The sequence below is a fragment of the Bos grunniens genome, chromosome 16 (genome assembly GCF_055505025.1).
Source record: "Bos grunniens cultivar Pamir isolate PY7600 chromosome 16, Bosgru_T2T1.0, whole genome shotgun sequence".
Lineage (NCBI taxonomy): Eukaryota > Metazoa > Chordata > Mammalia > Artiodactyla > Bovidae > Bos > Bos grunniens.
In genome coordinates, this window is record NC_141180.1 from 7,301,297 (window position 1) to 7,319,513 (window position 18,217).

General features: G+C 49.6%; 1 protein-coding gene across 6 annotated transcripts in view; it reads left to right on the forward strand.

Annotated features, from left to right (window-relative positions):
• Positions 1-18,181, forward strand: part of CAMK1G (calcium/calmodulin dependent protein kinase IG) — a 30,953-nt gene extending 12,772 nt beyond the window's left edge. For 5 of the 6 annotated variants that reach the window (XM_086342279.1, XM_086342278.1, XM_086342281.1 and 2 more), the window contains 11 exons: positions 2,826-2,954; positions 5,856-5,930; positions 8,432-8,570; positions 9,217-9,340; positions 11,026-11,101; positions 12,743-12,855; positions 13,609-13,687; positions 15,568-15,655; positions 15,887-16,305; positions 17,078-17,205; positions 17,340-18,181. In XM_086342279.1, the coding sequence (XP_086198405.1) occupies positions 2,826-2,954; positions 5,856-5,930; positions 8,432-8,570; positions 9,217-9,340; positions 11,026-11,101; positions 12,743-12,855; positions 13,609-13,687; positions 15,568-15,655; positions 15,887-16,305; positions 17,078-17,168 (1,333 nt within the window). In that variant the 3' untranslated portion in view covers positions 17,169-17,205; positions 17,340-18,181. The remainder of the gene's footprint in view (positions 1-2,825; positions 2,955-5,855; positions 5,931-8,431; positions 8,571-9,216; positions 9,341-11,025; positions 11,102-12,742; positions 12,856-13,608; positions 13,688-15,567; positions 15,656-15,886; positions 16,306-17,077; positions 17,206-17,339) is intronic. The other variant, XR_015142635.1, reaches the window with a different exon arrangement.
• The last annotated feature ends 36 nt before the right edge of the window (positions 18,182-18,217 follow it).

Sequence of the window (18,217 nt, forward strand, 5' to 3'; positions counted from 1 at the left end):
ATTTCCTATCCGTTCACCCATCCAACCTCCCTCCCTCCATCCGTCCATCACACAAACACATGAGCATTTTCCACCCAGAGCCAGGCATAAGACCCGGTGTCCCTCCACATCCATCTCCCCTCGTTCTCTGCCTCATCCATAACAAAGGGGCTGGACCACCCTCCAGCGGCCCCACCCCTCCCTGCTGTTCTGCACTTCCAGGCTTTTTAATCCTGCTTCTTCCTCACCCCCACCTGAAACATCACTTCCAACTTTTTTTTTCCCTGGGCTAACCCTCACTGATCCCTTAAAACTGAGCTCAGCATGTTCTTAAGTCAGAGGGCCACGAATGATGTGATTCTCAGCCGACCCAAGAGGTCACTTTGTACACATTAGGGGGAAAAAGGCCCTTTTCTCTAGCTCGTGGTCCAGAGTAAAAATGTTATCGTAATTATTGTATGAAAAGATACAGTGGCTCTGAGGTGACGGCCTCTGCTGGGGTTGTGCAGTGTGTGACCCACCCTCCCAAGCACAGCCAAGGCCCTCTCTTAAGTGTCTGTTTCCTGTGGGTCATAGCACTTCCTGTGGATCTGTCTGTGTCTTATTTCTGACACTAGACTCTAAGCCAGACCAGTACTAATCCCAGGGCCTGACACAGAGAGGTTCTGTCAGCTCAACCAGCGATCATGGAAAGCCTAACAGCATTTTTCAAAGTGAATGCTAATTGCTCGTTTGTCTGGGCTCTTCACTAATTTACAGGCTGCTTAAGAGCAGAATAAAAACTTTCCTTTTTATCTCTAGTGTCTAAGACTCAGTAGGTGCTCAATAAATCTTGATTAGAGGGATGGGTGAATGAATGAATAGAGCAAGCTCTGAAGGCTCTAATTAACTCGGTTCCAAGTGCAGCTGGGGGAAGCAGGAAACAGACACCGGAAACAGCAAGCGCTTTCTAATGCAGATTCTGGATGTCCTTCCGGAAGCTGGACTGCCACTAGCCTCCATGCTAGAACCCCCAGATGGCAGGGAGAGGATGGCTCCGCTATTTCCCCCCCAACTCTGTCTCGTCTCGTTACTAACCTGTGTTCTCCCTAAAATAGTACTTATAAGGGTAATAGTATTTTACACGTGTGGTTAACTAGATGGCAGGTACACTTTCATGCACTTTACACCTGCTAACTCACATACTCTCCTCAATGTCCCTATGAATCAGATACTATTGACATTCTCATTTTTTGGATGGAGAAACTGGGTATATGACTTGTTACCCAAAATCTGAGGTTCTAACATCAGGCCCCAGCATCCACTGTTCACTAAATGTTGTTATAGCCTCGTCTTTAGAGGACCAGCGCCCCCGACACAGCCCTTAAACCAAGAAGCCTGCAGTTTGGAATCCTACCCTGTGTTCTCACTGGGTTCCAACTTCTCCATCTTCAGACAGCCTGCCCAGAGCAGCTGGGCTCTGTTTTTCATTCTCACAGATACTACTGAGCAAGCAGATGCTCAGCCCCCTTGCCGCTGATGGTTGGATCACAGTAGTCATCAGCCTCTAAAACTAACAGAGGAGTCTTTTCTCTCTCAGGTTAGAGCCCCATCTCTCAGTGCTACTTCTAACTGCCAAGCAGGGACAACACCATGCTGAAAGTGAAAGTCGCTCAGTCGTGTCTGACTCTTTTCGACCCAGTGGACTATACAGTCCATGGAATTCCCCAGGCCAGAATACTGGAGTAGGTAGCCTTTTCCTTCTCCAGGCAATCTTCCCAACCCAGGGAGTGAACCCAGGTCTCCCACACTGCAGGTGAATTTCTCTACCTGTTGAGCCACAAGGGAAGCCCAAGAACACTGGAGTGGGTAGCCTATCCCTTCTCCAGCGGACCTTCCTGACCCAGGAATGGAACCGGAGTCTCCTACATTGCAGGCAGATTCTTTCAGTTCAGTTCAGTTCAGTCGTTCAATTGTGTCCAACTCTTTGCGACCCCATGGACTGCAGCACGCCGGGCCTCCCTGTCCATCACCAACTCCTGGAGTTTACCCAAACTCATGTCCATTGAGTCGGTGATACCTCTCATCCTCTGTTGTCCCCTTCTCCTCCTGCCCTCAATCTTTCCCAGCGTCAGGGTCTTTTCAAATGAATCAGTTCTTCACATTAGGTGGCCAAAGTATTGGACTTTCAGCTTGGGCATCAGTCTTTCCAATGAATATTCAGGAGTAATTATTCCTATCAAGGAAGCCCACACCATGTTGGGAGAAGACAAGTAAATTGACTCTGTAGTGACCTCTCTCGCTCTCTTTTTTTTTTTTTCAAATTAAGTTTTCTCAGAATGTACAGTTGTAGCATTTGTTCACGCATCTTCACCAGCAGCTAGAGTGTCTCCACCATTGATGTTTCTGGTGTAAATTACTTGAGCTCTGTGCTTTGAAAGCAGCTTAGTGAGTCCTTTACTAAGGAGCTCCTGAAGGCTGCCCTAACTGGGGAACCACGAAGCTACAGCAGCTGGGGTTGTAAGCGTATAGTTGGGCACTTCTTTACAGAATTTGCCATACGCTGCCTCTCTAAGATCAGCAGTAGCCTCTCCTTAAAGGGTTTGCCAAGAGGAGAAATCTGCAGACCTAAAGCAGAGTTTCTGAGAATCATTTCCAAATCGTGGGACTAGGCCAGAGCAACCAGCCCTCTAGCCCCTGAGTCAAAGAATACAATGGCATGTCAGATAGGATCTGCCATGGTGCCCATGATGACAATGAAGCAAATTACCAGCCGCACCTTCTTTCATCTGCCCTTTGCTTTTGTCTCCAGCAGGGTTCCCTCGCCTGCCAGTACTAATGTTTATCTCTTGGTGTTTTCTACTCAGAGGAGCGTTCTCAGAAGTTTTCCTGGTGAAGCAAAGGGTAACTGGGAAGCTCTTTGCCCTGAAGTGCATCAAAAAGTCACCTGCCTTCCGGGACAGCAGCCTGGAGAATGAGATCGCTGTGCTGAAAAAGTGAGTGGGTCTTACTGTTGGTCAAGGACGACCAGGGGATCACAACCTTTCCTTCACAAATGACCTTTGAGAGAGACTGAGGTGGGATTTCCACCCCCAAAGGTATGAACTCCCTTTGCTCGAGCTGATGAGTCAGTTTGATCCATCAGCTATATTAGCCAGACAGCTATCCTAGCTGATTTTTTTTTCATCAAAACAACTAGTGATCAACTGAGAGCAGAGCTGGTTTGTACACATAGACCACAAAGTAATTAGCTCAAAGGACCAAAAATCAATTGAAAGTCAACACCAGAAAGGAGTAACACTTAAGGAAGTAGTACAGAAATGGCAACCCACTCCAGTGTTCTTGCCTGGAAAATCCCAGGGATGGGGGAGCCTGGTGGGCAGCCGTCTCTGGGGTCGCACAGAGTCGGACACGACTGAAGTGACTTAGCAGCAGCAGCAGTACAAGATTTGGAAATGAGCCTCAATTTCTTCTAACGCAAATGTAGGTTCAGTGTTCCAACTATCACGATGGAGACAACACTACCAAGTCATCAAATGTTTACAACAGGACTCAGAAACCAAACCCCTACGGAACTCCTACAGTAATCCAAAAGTGATTAGGCATCAGGACCACAAAGATGAAGTCGAAAAAACGCTTTATCCTCAGGAACTCATATCTTTGTTAGCAGAGACAGAGGTGCCCATAACAAATGCCAGTCCCATTGGTTGTGAGCCACACTAGCAAAAGGCAGAGTGTAGAAGAGACAGAGATTCGTGTTGCCTGTATGTGTGTCTTCGTGAGTACGAATTTTAGGTACATTTTCAAAGACAACAGACCTTGATGGGTGAGTAGCATTTTATGGAGACAGGAAGGGCAGTGCAGAAAGAGAAGTCAGGTCAAGTGTAGCATAAATATGAACATAGGATCATGGAAGGGCAAGGGACATGAGGGGAGAGTTAGAGCTGAAAAGCCCCTGAACTGAGAGTGGGCGCCGTCAAGGGACAGATGAAGCAGCGGAGAAGGGGGCCTGAAAGGGTGTGGGATGCCGTGAGAAAGAATATCGGCTTTATTCTATTGGCAGAGAAAAGTCATCAAGGGGTTTTAAGGCAAAATTTCCATGGTCGGTTTATATTTTAGAGCCATCCCTCTTAAGCATGGTGGTGGATGGATTGGAGGGTGCCAGCCTAGAGGGCAGAAGACCAACTGCCAAACTTTCTCAATCATCGAGGCCAGGGATGAGGACCAGAGGTGGTGGCAAGATCACATGGCAGCAGGAAGACTGAATCCCAGAGATACTTCAGAGAGCGAGGTGGTTGGGGTTGGCTGGAAGGAGTATAAAAGAAAAAAAGCATTAAAAAGACCTTGAGATGGAGCTGTTCTGTGGACAGGCATATCATTCATTGCTTAGGACAGCAAATGGAAAGGATGTGTAGGCTGAGACGAAATAGCAATGGGTTGCAATATATTGAATATAAATATCCACCTACCTCTATACATATTGAATAAATATATCCAGCTATCTCTACATAGAAGTGTCTGGTAGAAGTGTTGGTCTGGGCTCCAGAGAGATTAGGGTAGAGAGAGACTATAGGCTCACTGGTCCTTCTTATCATTACATTGTATCCCAGTCCCTAACAGCATAGATATTCAATAAGTGTTTGTTCAGTGAGTAAATCATCAATAGATTACTGTTAGCATCATCAGCTTATAAATGTAGATGAATACATCACAGTCACTGCATGGAGTCTGTATTTTTTTTTAACATCTTCAAGATGCTAGCTATTCCTGATTATGTGCTTACTATTCCCCAAGTGCTGTACTAAGCATTTTACATGTCTTATCACTTTTCATCCTGATATAATTCTATGCGAGGGATATACTGTATAGACAAGGAAAGCAAGGTTTGAAAGGTTTGAGTAAACCAGCCAAGATTAGCCAAGTAGCAAATGGACCTGAAGTCAGGTCCAGCTGTCTCCAAGTTGAAGTTAAACCTTGTACTGCACAGCCCTGGGTAAAACTACCTCTTCCCCTGGGTAGAGACTTTCCTCCTGGATGGGCATGCACAGAATTGCTGCTTGCAAACCAACCCCTCAGTTAATATGATTATTCTGCTTGACTCAGCCTCTGAGTAATCCCAGACAAAGGTAGTCCAGGGCAGGGTTTCTTGGCCTAGGTGCTACTGACATTTTAGACCAATTAATTCTTTGTTGTGTTGAGGGCTCTCCTAAGCATTGCAGGGTGCTTAGCAACATTACTGTCTCTACCTACTGAATGCCAGGAACACATCCCCCATCCCCAATTGTGACAAACAAAAACGTCAGTAGATATTGTCAAACATCCCCTGAGGGACAAAAGAGCCCCCGCTTGAGAATCACTGATCTAAGGCTTCCCATGGAACTGACCCTCAAAATGAGCATCTGTCTTACTCACAATATCCTGGAACAATCATCTTCAATGCTTCCTTCTAGGTTATCCATGAGGAGGCTTAGCTAACCTACATCCCAGCTGTTGAGGGATCACACTTGATGGGATGTTTCCGAAGGAGACCTGGAGCCCCATTTTTCAAAATAAACTAATGATCACAGATCCCTCAGCTTCCCTCAGCTCTTTGAGCTTTCTCTCTAGGTAAAGTTTAAAGAGATTCCTGGAGTAACAGTGAGGTGTTTGTTCCTTGAAGTCAGGAGGATCAGTTACCCACTCATAAATGCGAATTGAATACCATGCTGGGAATCTTTTCTTTGGAATTTCTTTGTGACTGCCTACTTATCAGGAAGGCGTCACAAGGATCCTGTCTTCCTAAACATTGTCATCAGAAGTCTCTGAAAGAAATCAAAGTCCATCTAGGCTAGATCTGCTTTCTCTGTCTGGACCACGTGAACCATAGGTCACTCACGGTGACCCTCTCTCTTCCTCAGGATCAAGCACGAGAACATTGTGACCTTGGAGGACATCTATGAGAGCACCACTCACTACTACCTGGTCATGCAGCTGTAAGTGCATGGCGACCCTCTTCCCCGACACAGAGTCTGGTGGGGCCTTGGAAGCCTAGAAGAGGTTTGTCAGTGGTAAGGGAAGGATTGTGATTAAAAGACAAATCAAGAATTAGTTCAAGAGGCTTTGACATGCCAAGAGTTCTTTCTGGTTGTGGACGTGTTCTGAGTGGACCGAGAGTTAAAACTAGGGCTGATAATTGAGTTGGTATGAACCAGTGTAGCCTTACCACTTGTTAAAATGGCTGTAGCCCTAACTTGTCCATCCTTCCCTGCTTCCCCATGCCTCTCAGACTTTCTGGACCGCCTCACAACCCTACAATTGAAAGGGTAGTGCCTAGCATAGCAGGAGGCCTCCAGGACCTTCCTCTGGCACTGTGGCTTGAGTCCATTTTGACCCATAAGTCCATGGTCCATAAAGAAAATGAAGTGAAAGTGTTAGTCGCTCAGTTGTATCCGACTCTTTGCAACCCCGTGGACTGTGGCCCGCCAGGCTCCTCTGTCCATGGGATTCCCCAGGCAAGGATACTGGAGTGGGTAACCTTTCCCTTCTCCAGGGGAATCTTCCCAATGCAGGGATCAAGCCCAAGTCTCCTGCATTGCAGACTAATTCTTTACCATCTGAGCCACTAGGAAAGCCCCCCGTGTTCTCTAAACTGGGTATTAAATATCTTAGCATCACTCCAGGGTAAAATTACCATGGAAGTAGAAGCCATAAGTAGATAGATAGCAATTCAATAGAAAGAGTGACTTTCTCAAAAGAGAGCCACCCAGTGTTAAAAATAAGCTGAGACTGTGCCTGTGTCCGTGTATTGGATAGAAATGGTGCCACATTACAAAGGTGTCCATGTGATGGTAACATCCAGATAAGAGCTATGCCTGAGAGTGACTGATATAGGGCTAGTCAGTGCCCCTGAGGGCTCATCCTTAGGCTCAGAGATGCTTCTGTGTATAAGGTACACACTCACACACACACTCACACACTCACACATACATATACGCTAACCCTGCAATCTCAGCAAAGGTGGATGCAGTCTTTTTGACTGATAGGCTGATTCCCCAGGAATTTTATTGAGTCTACTCAGGCTGTTAACTCTTGGACTCACGTGAGGCCCAGTGAATAGTGGTAGCAAGCAGCCAAGGGAATGAGCTTAGAGGGACCCAGAGCAGCATGAACAAGTGAGCAGGGATCACATGGCATCTTAATGAGACCAAGTCAACAGAATTAGCACAAGTCACCCAGGTGGGAGGGTGGGCAGGTTTAGATGTCACCAAAGTACTGCCAAGGGCTTCCCAGGTTGCTCAAGTGCTAAAGCGTCTGTCTGCCGATGCAGGAGACACAGGTTCAACCCCTGGGTCCAGATGATTCCCTGGAGGAGGAAATGACAACCCACTCCAGTATTCTTGCTGGAAAAATCCCGTGGACAGAGGAGCCTAGCAGGCTACAGGGTAAAGAGTCAGACATGGTCAAGCACGCACAGATGCACAAAGTCCTGCCAAGGCTTCTAGAGCACCAGCTCTAGGACCCAGGCTGCTGTGAGTCAGGAATCCACAGTCAGGGACAAAGAATATCTTTCTCATGAGCCTCCAGCTCCCACAACAGAGCCCAGAGCTTCAGGAAGAAACAAAAGGAACAGGACGGTGTGCATTTTGATTAAAGAAATTTCTGCTCCCTTATTGCTGCATGGTGCCTATGTGTGTGGATATCCACAAGCAATGTCACTTGTAGAAACTGCAGGGAGTCAAGTTCCATCATAATGCATAGAAATATTAAGAAGATGACAAAAAATATAACAACCTGTCTTAGGGAGGGAATTCTGTGCCACTGATGCGTTCCAGCACTGACAGAAAACTTGGTGCAAGTAGTCTAGAGAACAGCAAGACGTGAGGTTGGACCTGATCTTCAAGCGCCTGTGAACTCTCAGATACTGTACCACACGAGCCTAAAAACACTGCTATGACTCCACCTCATAAGTTCAGCTTCAGGGAACTCAGTTTTCCAAAATGAGGAAAGAAATCCCGGCAGAAGCCCAGTTAGCCTCATCTGGACTTCCTTCTCTTTCCTACTTTGTCTGATTTCAGCTTCACTTCTCCCTTTTGTCATGGCTCCCTGTGTCCCAGGCCAGGAAAGAAGGCAGCTGTGAAATATGTCCACAGGAAGCAACGATTGGAATATAGTTGATTTACAATGTTGTATTAGTTGAAAACTGACTTCTTGTGAAACCCTAAACAGTGGTATTTTCCATTTTAAAAGAGAGTTTCCAGAGAGAGGTCAGTGATTGGCTAAAAGAAATGACTCCCTAGTGATAGCACTCCAGGTACTCAAAAGGATGTATCCTGAGATTGGAGTAATTCCCCCGGCCCCCCTTGAACAGTGGTGGGTGGAAACCTGCCTTCTCCATCAAAGGGCTCTACGTCCCCAGAGCTCGAGAACAAAGGCATTCACATCCCTTTGATTTTAAATAAGGGCTGGATTCCTGCACTTGCCCCTGTGTCCACAGTGTTTCTGGTGGGGAGCTGTTTGACCGGATTCTGGAACGGGGCGTCTACACAGAGAAGGATGCCAGCTTGGTGATCCAGCAGGTGTTGTCAGCTGTGAAATACCTCCATGAGAACGGCATCGTCCACAGAGACTTAAAGGTGCTGAGATGGGGCCCTCCGGGAAACATGGAATGATTCTTTGGGAAACTGCATGGATCGTGGGCAGTCTAAGCTCTGTAAAATGAGAGAGTTGAACCAGATGATCCCTAAGGTCCCTTTCACTCTCGGATTCTAAAACAAATCTTGGGTGACTGAACAATCATTGTTAATTTGTACCTCAGCCTTTTTCTGATTTTCACTATCCTCCCCCTACGAGGTTACCGAGAAAATCCATGCTGTTCCTTGAACACAGCCTTGAATACAGTATTTAATAAATACTTACTGAGAGTCAACATCACACCAGACATGTACCAGAGTTTAGAAAGATCAGACAAAATAAGGGTTGGTTTCCTCAAAAAACAAAACAATTTTGGAGTAGTTGGGGATGAGAAGAAGGAAGGGTTAGTACATCAATAGCTATAAAGCTAAGTAAAGTCAGGGCCAAAAGCAAAATACATGGTGCTGAGTTATGGTGAATGAAGGTCAAGTAGGAAGAAGATAGGAAAAACAGAGGGAAATAAGTCTGGCCTTAAAGTCAGGAGCCCAGGATACAGCTTCCTAAGAAATTAGATATGGGGGAAAGGAAATAAATGTGTGTTTCAGGTGATTGTATCCTACATTACATGATATTTCTCTTCCCTCACAGCCTGAAAACCTCCTGTACCTCACCCCCGAGGAGAATTCTAAGATCATGATCACAGACTTCGGGCTCTCCAAGATGGAGCAGAATGGTGTCATGTCCACTGCCTGTGGGACCCCAGGCTACGTGGGTGAGTCTGGGGACAGAAGGGAGGTTGACCAGTTGGCTACATCCCTCCACATGGATATTACTCACAGAAAAAGACTGCTGTGAGGAGACAGTGGGATCCCAGTACAGCAGTCACGTGTGAGGTTTAGGGCCACCCAATCTATCTGGTATAAGGTTTGAGTAGCCCAGTTGGTAAAGAATCTGCCTGCCATGCTGTAGACCCCTGTTCAATTCCTGGGTTAGGAAGATCCGCTGGAGAAGGGATGGGCTACCCACTCCAGTATTCTTAGGCTTCCCTGGTGGCTCAGCTGGTAAAGAATCCACCTGCAATGCGGGAGACCTAGGTTTGATCCCTGGGTTGGGAAGATCCCCTAAAGAAAGGAACAGCTACCCACTCCAGTACTCTGGCCTGGAGAATTCCATGGAGTGTATAGTCCATGGGGTCACAAAGAGTCAGACATGACTGAGCAGCTTTCACTTTCACTTTCAATCTATCTAAAACGCCTCTGCCTGCTCCCAAACCCTACATCTTTTAAAGACATCCTACCCTGAGCCTTCCCACTGCCCTGTCTATACTTTGGCTCTCATTTTTGCAGCAAGGCTTCCTGCTTTTGTTTTTCCACCTAGACCAGGGACAGAAACAAGACCACAAACCCAGAGATCTGTAGATTGCAGAGGGGTTGGCCAGTAGCCCCCCTCTCTCCTTTCTCCCAGTCTGGAGGAGACCTCAGCCCCCCCAACTGCTGGTATCCTGGAGGTGCAGTGTTGAGTTTGAATCTGAGGAACTTAAATATGGGCACCCAAATATATACCCAAGGACATAGCCTAGGAAACTGGCAGAAGTGGGGCCCCCTGCCTCATAGCTCTGTAGGCTTCCAGGGCCCCCCAAAAGGTGCCAACAGGCAGGGTACCAGGAGAAAGCATTCCTGGGCTCTTGGAAGGAGAAAGCCAAAGCTTAGAGCATCCACGTCTGCCCCTTCTCTCTTGGCCACTCATCAAGAGTAGTTGGGGCTGGAAGTAGGAAGTACAACCCTGACTCAACAGAGGGAATCTTCTCTCTCCCTGAAAGAGAGGTGGTTACTTACCAACAGGTTTTGAGTCCACTGGATACAAATCACTGGTATCTGGGATAAATACCGAAGGCAGCTCACTACTGCCGCAGAGCTGCCAGTCAAAGGAAGACATGGCCCATTCCCTCATGGAGCTCTTGGGCTGATGGGGAAGATGAAGGCCTGCCCTTAGGAGGTAACAGAGACTGATGGGACAGTTCCTACCTGCCGTCTGGAAGTTCCTCAATCAATGGAACCTCTGTTTTCAGGGAGATCCCCATCTCGTGAGAGGAAAAAGTCCTTACCTTGCAGATTTCCCTAAGGATCCCTGCCCTGGGGGTCTCCCATCTGAGTGGAAAGCTACAGACCCTGCCTCCAGAGTACTAAGTCTAAAGGAGGAAACCTAGCCCTGGAGATCCCCAGTCTGATGGAAGAGTCATGGGGCCTGTCATGGGACCTCCTCGTGTATTGGAGAAAGATTTAGCCTGCTGGGAGAGACACTGTCTGTGTTGTAGGAGAATGTCTAGCCTTAAACATCAACTCATCCCAGGTGCTACCCTAACCCTCTTCTCTACGCCTCTTGCTGACCTTTGACGTGCATTCCTCACCCTCTGCTCTTGCTCCTGCTCAGCCTGACTCTTCCTATGGTTTACTGCAGCTCCAGAAGTGCTGGCCCAGAAACCCTACAGCAAGGCTGTGGATTGCTGGTCCATCGGCGTCATCACTTACATATTGTGAGTAGAAGCTGGCGTTGGCCCAGCTCCTGAGGAGTCTCAGCGCCTGCTCACCCTTTCTTCTCTCCTCCCCATCTCAGCACCTCAAGCAGCATCCACCTCCAAAGCATGTGCACGTCCACGTGCATTCACACACACACACACACACACACACTTACTAATGCACACAGCTCCAGAGGATCTTGTCCTGATCGCCACTTGGTTATAAAAACAGAGTTCAGTGTGAACCCACTGTGCAGCCACACGGCACTCCCGCTTTCTGTCTCCCACCCCCATTTACTGTATATAAATGTACTGAGTCCCACTCTATAGAATGAACAGTTAAAGAAGGAGGAGACATCCTAAACTTAGAAGCCAAGGGGGCACAATATTCGCGTCTCAGATTTCTCTCCTGATAACGTCAGCCCAAGGCAAAATGATGGCCTGGATGAACTTCGTCATGGTTCCTCCTCCACAAGCCTAAATGAGGTCTATTTGCCCTGCAGTGACTCGAGAGCAATCCCCAGCTTCCCCTCGCAATTCGAATGGAGACTGGACTTCTTGTTCTCAGGCTCTCCTTTCCAAATCTGCTCACCACCCCCTGCCCCACATCCCTTCTCACTGATAGCAAACTTTGCTCTTGGAAAATAACCTGAAATTAATCATTTCCTCCTCAGTATGGATGCATTTCTCTATTTCCTCAAAGTATGTTGAATAAGTCTTCTCTTCAATGATATACTCAACAAATTGTCATTGGCTGTCTCCTCTGTGCCAATCAGTGGTTTAGGTTCTAAAGAATGAAGAACAAAACAGCCTAAAAAGAATCCCTTGGAAAGTTACATTCAAGTAGACATTTCTACCATCCTTCTTGAAGATAGTTGATACATCATCTAAAGAGTCAAAGTTCCCTGGTGGCTCAGATAGTAAAGAATCTGCCTGCAACGCAGGAGACTTAGGATCTATCCCTGGGTTGGGAAGGTCCCCTGGAGAAGGGAATGGCAACCCACTCCAGTATTATTGCCTGGAGAATCCCATGGACAGAGGAGCCTGCTGGACAACAGTCCATGGGATCGAAAAGAGTTGGACATGACTGAGCAATTAACACTTTCACTTTTCAAGAATCATGGGGGCTTCCCCAGGGACTCAGTGGTAAAGAATACCCCTGCGATGTAGGAGCCGCAGGAGATACAGGCTCAATCCCTGGGTCAGGAAGGTTCCTTGGAGGAGGACATGGCAATCCACTCCAGTATTCCTGGGTGGAGAATCCCATGGACAGAGGAGCCTGGTGGGTTCCAGTTCATAGGGTTCCAAAGAGTCCAACACAACTGAAGTGACTTTGCACCCATGCAGAGTCAGGGGAAGGGAGAAAGTGAGGGTTTGGGGGATATAATGTAGGATATAAAGGGCCACCTGTTCCAAACTTTGGTTCCTGCATAAACATCTGATGGAACCTGCATCATTCCTGCATCCGTTGGACATGACTGAAGCAACTTAGCACATGCATGCATCATTCATGAATCAGGGGCAGACCCATGTACTGGTCACGCTGCTGACTGGGGACCCTTGTTGCCTGCCCGTGTATATAGTGGAGGCTGGGCAGAGGGGAGCGGCTGGCCCAGGACGGGGTCCTTCAGCAGCATATACCTTGCTGTTCCACCGCAGGCTGTGTGGGTATCCCCCCTTCTACGAAGAAACTGAGTCTAAGCTGTTTGAGAAGATCAAGGAAGGCTACTATGAGTTTGAATCTCCGTTCTGGGATGACATTTCTGAGTCAGGTAAGACCAGTCTGAGGGAAAGACAAAATAACAGGTTCAAGGCAGAGGCTGCCAAGAGAAGAGAGCTTAATAACAGATGACAGTCCTGGCTCTTAACGGTCCCAGGGGAATCTGACAGAACAGGCTGCCAAGGAAAGTGGAGAAATCTTCATCTGGTTCAAAGGCCAAATAAATGATTCGCATCTAAGGTTCCTGCTTTTGTTTTCCTGGAGGCAGAACCGTGGGATGCCTAGAAAAGCAGGGAGGTACTTCAGACGAGGGGCCAGGAGGACAGAGCAAGCCCAGGGGCGCATTCCAGGCAGGAAGGACAAAACCAAGGCCGAGTTTTGCCTTTCGCCTGTCCAGCCGAGAGCCTGCAAGGTCTGTGTGAGCGACGGCCATCAGTATTTGTCCTTGGGTCCATTTAAGTGGGGATCAGAGCTAAGCCAGCATTCACGCATGTGCCCATGTGTGGTGCTGGCCCCTGACTGGTGCAGGCGGGCACCCGCGTGGCGTCAGGCACGGGGTGCCTCGTGACCAGAGATGTATCTGCAGTGCTGTGTGGGTGACACAGCTGCTTGGAGCCACTCTGGTGGTTTCAGGTGGGTTGCTGCTCGGTGGTTTGGATTCTTTTTCTCTTTCAAGACTCTTAAAATTGCCTCTTTGGAAGATGAGCTAAAGATGCCTTCTGTGCCACCCACCAGCCTGGAAGTGACTCTCCATCAGTCATGAGATCTGGTCCTTAGCTGTTGTGTCTTTGGTTGCTCCCCACAGCCAAGGATTTTATTTGCCACTTGCTGGAGAAGGACCCGAATGAGCGGTACACCTGTGAGAAGGCCTTGAGGCACCCCTGGTGAGTGAGGCACGGGTGGGCTCTACACCCTTGCTGTTGCTCCTCAGACACCACGCTGACTTTTTCACAACGCATTTCCCTGGAGTCTGCTTGCCCTGAGCTGTTTACTGGTATAGCACCCAAAGGGCACAGATCAGATCAAGCCAGAGATATAAACAGCATTTAATGAGGTGGATTCTGATCCAACAGTAGCAGCTGGATCATCAAATCGGGAATCAGATGCAGCCAGATAGACAACTTTACTCTGCTTAAGAGCATCATCTTACTCTGGGATCAAAGCCTATTCCATGCGAGGCGCTTTGAGAACAATCACAAAGCAACCAATTGGTAAAGCAGGTAAGGGGCTTCCCAGGTGGTACTAGTGGTAAAGAAACTGCCTGTCAGTACAGCAGATGCAAGAGACAGGAGTTCGATCCCTGGGTCAGGAAGACCCCCTGGGGGAGGGCTTGGCAACCCACGTCAGTTTTCTTGCCTGGAGAGTTCCATGGACAGAGGAATCTGGCAGGTTACAGTCCATAGAGTCTCAAAGAGTTGAACACGACTGAAGCGGCTTCACACACACACACACATACACACAAAGCAGGTAAAGAAAGTCTTGAAACACTTCCTTTTTTGTGTGCTACCCACCTGCTGGAAAATTTACAAGCTCCCCAGTTCCTACTGCAGCAAGCCGTGGTTTTCCCTAATCTGGCCTGGCCTGTCACCTCCAACTTCATTTGTCAGGGTTCCCAACACACCTTCTCTATTCCAGAAAGGCCTAATGACTATTTTTCTCCTACCCTCTTCCATCCCAAGCTCTTTCCACATTTCACCTTGGGTCACATGTTCACCACCTCGAGGGCCCTGCCTTGGATGCGCATCCTTCAGGATCCAGAGCCGTCTGTGTCCTCCTCTGAAGCCCTGGCTCCTGCAGTCTAAACAGACCTTCCCATCTCTCTTTAACAATCACACAGCTCACCATGAATTACTCTAGTTCATGGCATGAAACAAGGCTTCCAATCTGCACTGTAAGCCCCCAGTGAGCAGGGCCACATCTGTTACTTCTCCAGGTCCCTTAGTACCTAGGAAATACTGTTTACACGGCAAGTGTCTGAGGACACTTAGAGATGGACGGATAAGAGGCTCAGGGGACAGGGAACAGGCAGCCTCTGTGGGGGTGGCCTCATAGAGGAAGGCTTCCGAGAGGAGGTGGCTTCTGTGCAAAGTTTAGAGTCAAAGGATAGTAACAGCCAAATGCCCTCTGACACTGGGCCAGGGGTAAGGGATGGGGTATTAGTAAATTTTATTTCTGTAAAATGCCAGATAGTAAATGTAGTAAATGTTTTAGGCTTCGCTGGCCATATTGTCTCCATGGCAACTACTCAATCTGCCCCTCGCAGCATGGAAGCAGTATAGCCCATAGCTGAATGAATGGGTGTGTTTGTGTCACAGTAAGACCTTACTTACAAAAGCAGGCAATGAGGCTATAGGTTGCCCACCCAGCTCAAAAGCAAGTTTCTAAAGTGTAGTAATACTAATGTTAGTTGCTCAGTCATGTTTAACTTTCTGAGACCCCATAGACTGTAGCCCACCAGGCTCCTCTGTCATGGAATTCTCCAGGCAAGAATACTAGAGTGGGTAGCCATTTCCTTCTCCAGGGGGTCTTCCTGACCTGGGGATCAAACCTGGGTCTTCTGCCTTGCAGGCAGATTCTTTACCATCTGAGCCACCTAGGAAGCCCTTCTAAACCATAGGCCCCCTATGACCTTTCCAGGGGGTTCCAGCCCTTGTCCTGGGGAACTCCAGGCAGCTTACCCTGGATCTGCATGCCCAGCCCCTGCCCAACCCCTGACGGAGTCCCCCTCACCACCACTAGCCAGGTGTCCCCTCCACATCCACAGGATTAACGGAAACACAGCCCTCCACCGGGACATCTACCCATCAGTCAGCCTCCAGATCCAGAAGAACTTCGCCAAGAGCAAGTGGAGGGTGAGTTGTCCTCTCCAGGAGGCGGGCAGGCCGTCTGGGCCCTGGAGGCTGGGCTGGGGCAGCTGGGGCGGGGGGCTTTCCTTGGGGTCTCCCGGCAGACGCTGGAGCTCCCTGGACCCTTCTGTGAAATGAGAGGTGTGCACATTGGTTTCAAGCGTCCATGGGGCAGAGGGAAGGCTGGAGGCCCTCTGGGGGTGGAGACGGTCAGAGACGGGTCTCGTGTCTCCCCAGCAAGCCTTCAACGCAGCGGCTGTGGTCCACCACATGCGGAAGCTGCACATGAACCTTCAGAGCCCGGGAGTCCGGCCTGAGGCGGAGAACAGGCCGCCCGTCCTTGCAGCCTCGAGACCCACCTCCCCGGAGATCACCATCACCGAGACAGCCGCCGCCCCGGGCCCGAGCGCGGCGGCCCCCACGCTGACCCGGCTGCCCTGCCGGCACGGCCCCCAGCCCGCGGCCCCCGGGGGCAGGTCTCTCAACTGCCTGGTCAATGGCTCCCTCCGCATCAGCAGCAGCTTGGTGCCCATGCAGCAGGGGCCCCTGGCCATCGGGCCCTGCGGCTGCTGCTCCAGCTGCACGAACGTCGGGACCAAAGCAAACGCCTCCTACTGCTCCGAGCCCACGCTCCTCAAAAAGGCCAACAAAAAACAGTACGTATTTCCAGCCCCAGGCTTAGTCCTGCTCAACCTGGGGCTGAAAGAACTCAGGACAATGCAGCTAAAAAAAAATAGACCTGGGAGCCTCTCCCACTTGGAAGCAGCTCCGTGGTGTAGAAAAGCTCTGGAAAGGGTCGGGGGCGTCAATGGAGATGCCTCCAGCCCAGTCCCCACCCCTCACCAGCTGTGTGGCCCCCGACATGTCCATCTGTGTCTCTATTTCTAGTTTGCCCGTCTGTAAAATGGTTTGATTGGATCACACCTGCTCAGTCTGCCCCACAGGAAAAGTGAAAGTTGCTCAGTCATGTCTGACTCTTTGCGACCCTGTGGACTATAGCCCAATGGGCTCCTCTGTCCATGGGATTCTCCAGGCCAGAATACCAGACTAGGTACCCATTCTCTTCTCCAGGAGAATCTTCCCATCCTAGGATCGAACCCAGGTCTCCTGCATTGCAGTCAGATTCTTTGCCTTCTGAGTTACCAGGGAAACCCTACAGTGTTGCTGTCAGAGTTTAGTGAGGCATCAGGGACTATAAACGCCTGCAGGAAAGTGTGTACCTGTGAGTGGTGGGGGTTAGATTCCAGGGACACTGTGTTTTGGGAGGACTAGAGGGCTTGCTTATCTCATCCATCTTCTCTGTAAAGGCTTGTACTTTCTGCACCTCATGAAGGGAGGTCTGAGTGGCTGCCACAGGCACAGAGGGCTACCGCGGCCCTTCCCCCTTCTCCAAATACTCCACAGCCTGCTGCGACGTTTCCTTTCCAGGAACTTCAAATCAGAAGTCATGGTGCCAGTGAAAGCCGGCGGCAGCTCCCACTGCCGGGTGGGGCAGACTGGAGTCTGTCTCATCATGTGATCCCCAGGGCCCATGTCTGTCTCACTACAGTTTTCAGGTGAGGGGACTAGAGGAAGGAAGGCCTCAAGCTCAGGGGGAGAGCCCTGCCCCGGAGTCTCCACAATGGGCTACAGAGGGTATTAGAGGCAGCAGCACCCCCCAACCCCAACCCTCAACCCCTTTCCTCTCCAGGAGAGATACTCAACTCTTCTTCGCCCTTCCAAACCTGGAGTCTACCCTGCGGCGGGAGGGAGAGCAGCAGACCAAGACCTGATCGGATGCAGCAGCCGGCTGCCGCCCAGGCCAGAGCCTCCCTGAAGGCCCAGGAGCGAGCCCCAGCCTCGGTGGAGCTTTGGGAAGCTGCGGGCAGGAGGAGTGGCATCCTCCCGGGCCTGCCTGCTCCATGCCCCCCACCCCGACACACCCGCCCCTGCCGGGGTGGCTCTGTGCAGGGTGCGTAGACAGCTCGTGCCCAGGTCTGTGTCGTCGTGAAAAGCTTAACGGGCTGGCCCATCTGTGTTGCCATCTCTGAGCAAAGCCATATGGAGCAGCTACCCTGCCTCCCCACTCAGCACACACTTGCTCCTGCCTCTCCTTGACAGAGGGGCCTGTCAGTCTGCATGAGCGACAGGCAGCATCACAGTCTGCCTGTGAGCTCTCCGAATTCACCTCCCAACTCCCTAACTCCCAGACGATCCACTTCTGATCGGCCTATGCCTCCACCCCCATCCAAAAGCAGTACCACACCCTCCAAGATGAAACAGAAACCCACCACTAGGTACTGTAAGCACTTTTTGTCCTGGCCGGACGCCCTACACACACACACACACACACACACACACACACACTCAATTAAGTAAAAATTGGAAGTCGACTGTTGTCCTTTCAGCCTGTCATTCAAATCCTGCTTCTGCTCCTTTCTCTCCCTGAAAATCAGGCTCATTGTTCTTGTCCCGCCCCTGTTTTCTTGTCCTCCGCCCCCTCCGGCTTCCTGCTCTGTGTTGTGCTGAATAAAATGGACATATTTTTCTCTATGAGACTTCTTTTGGTCCTTCTCTAAGTCAGAAGCA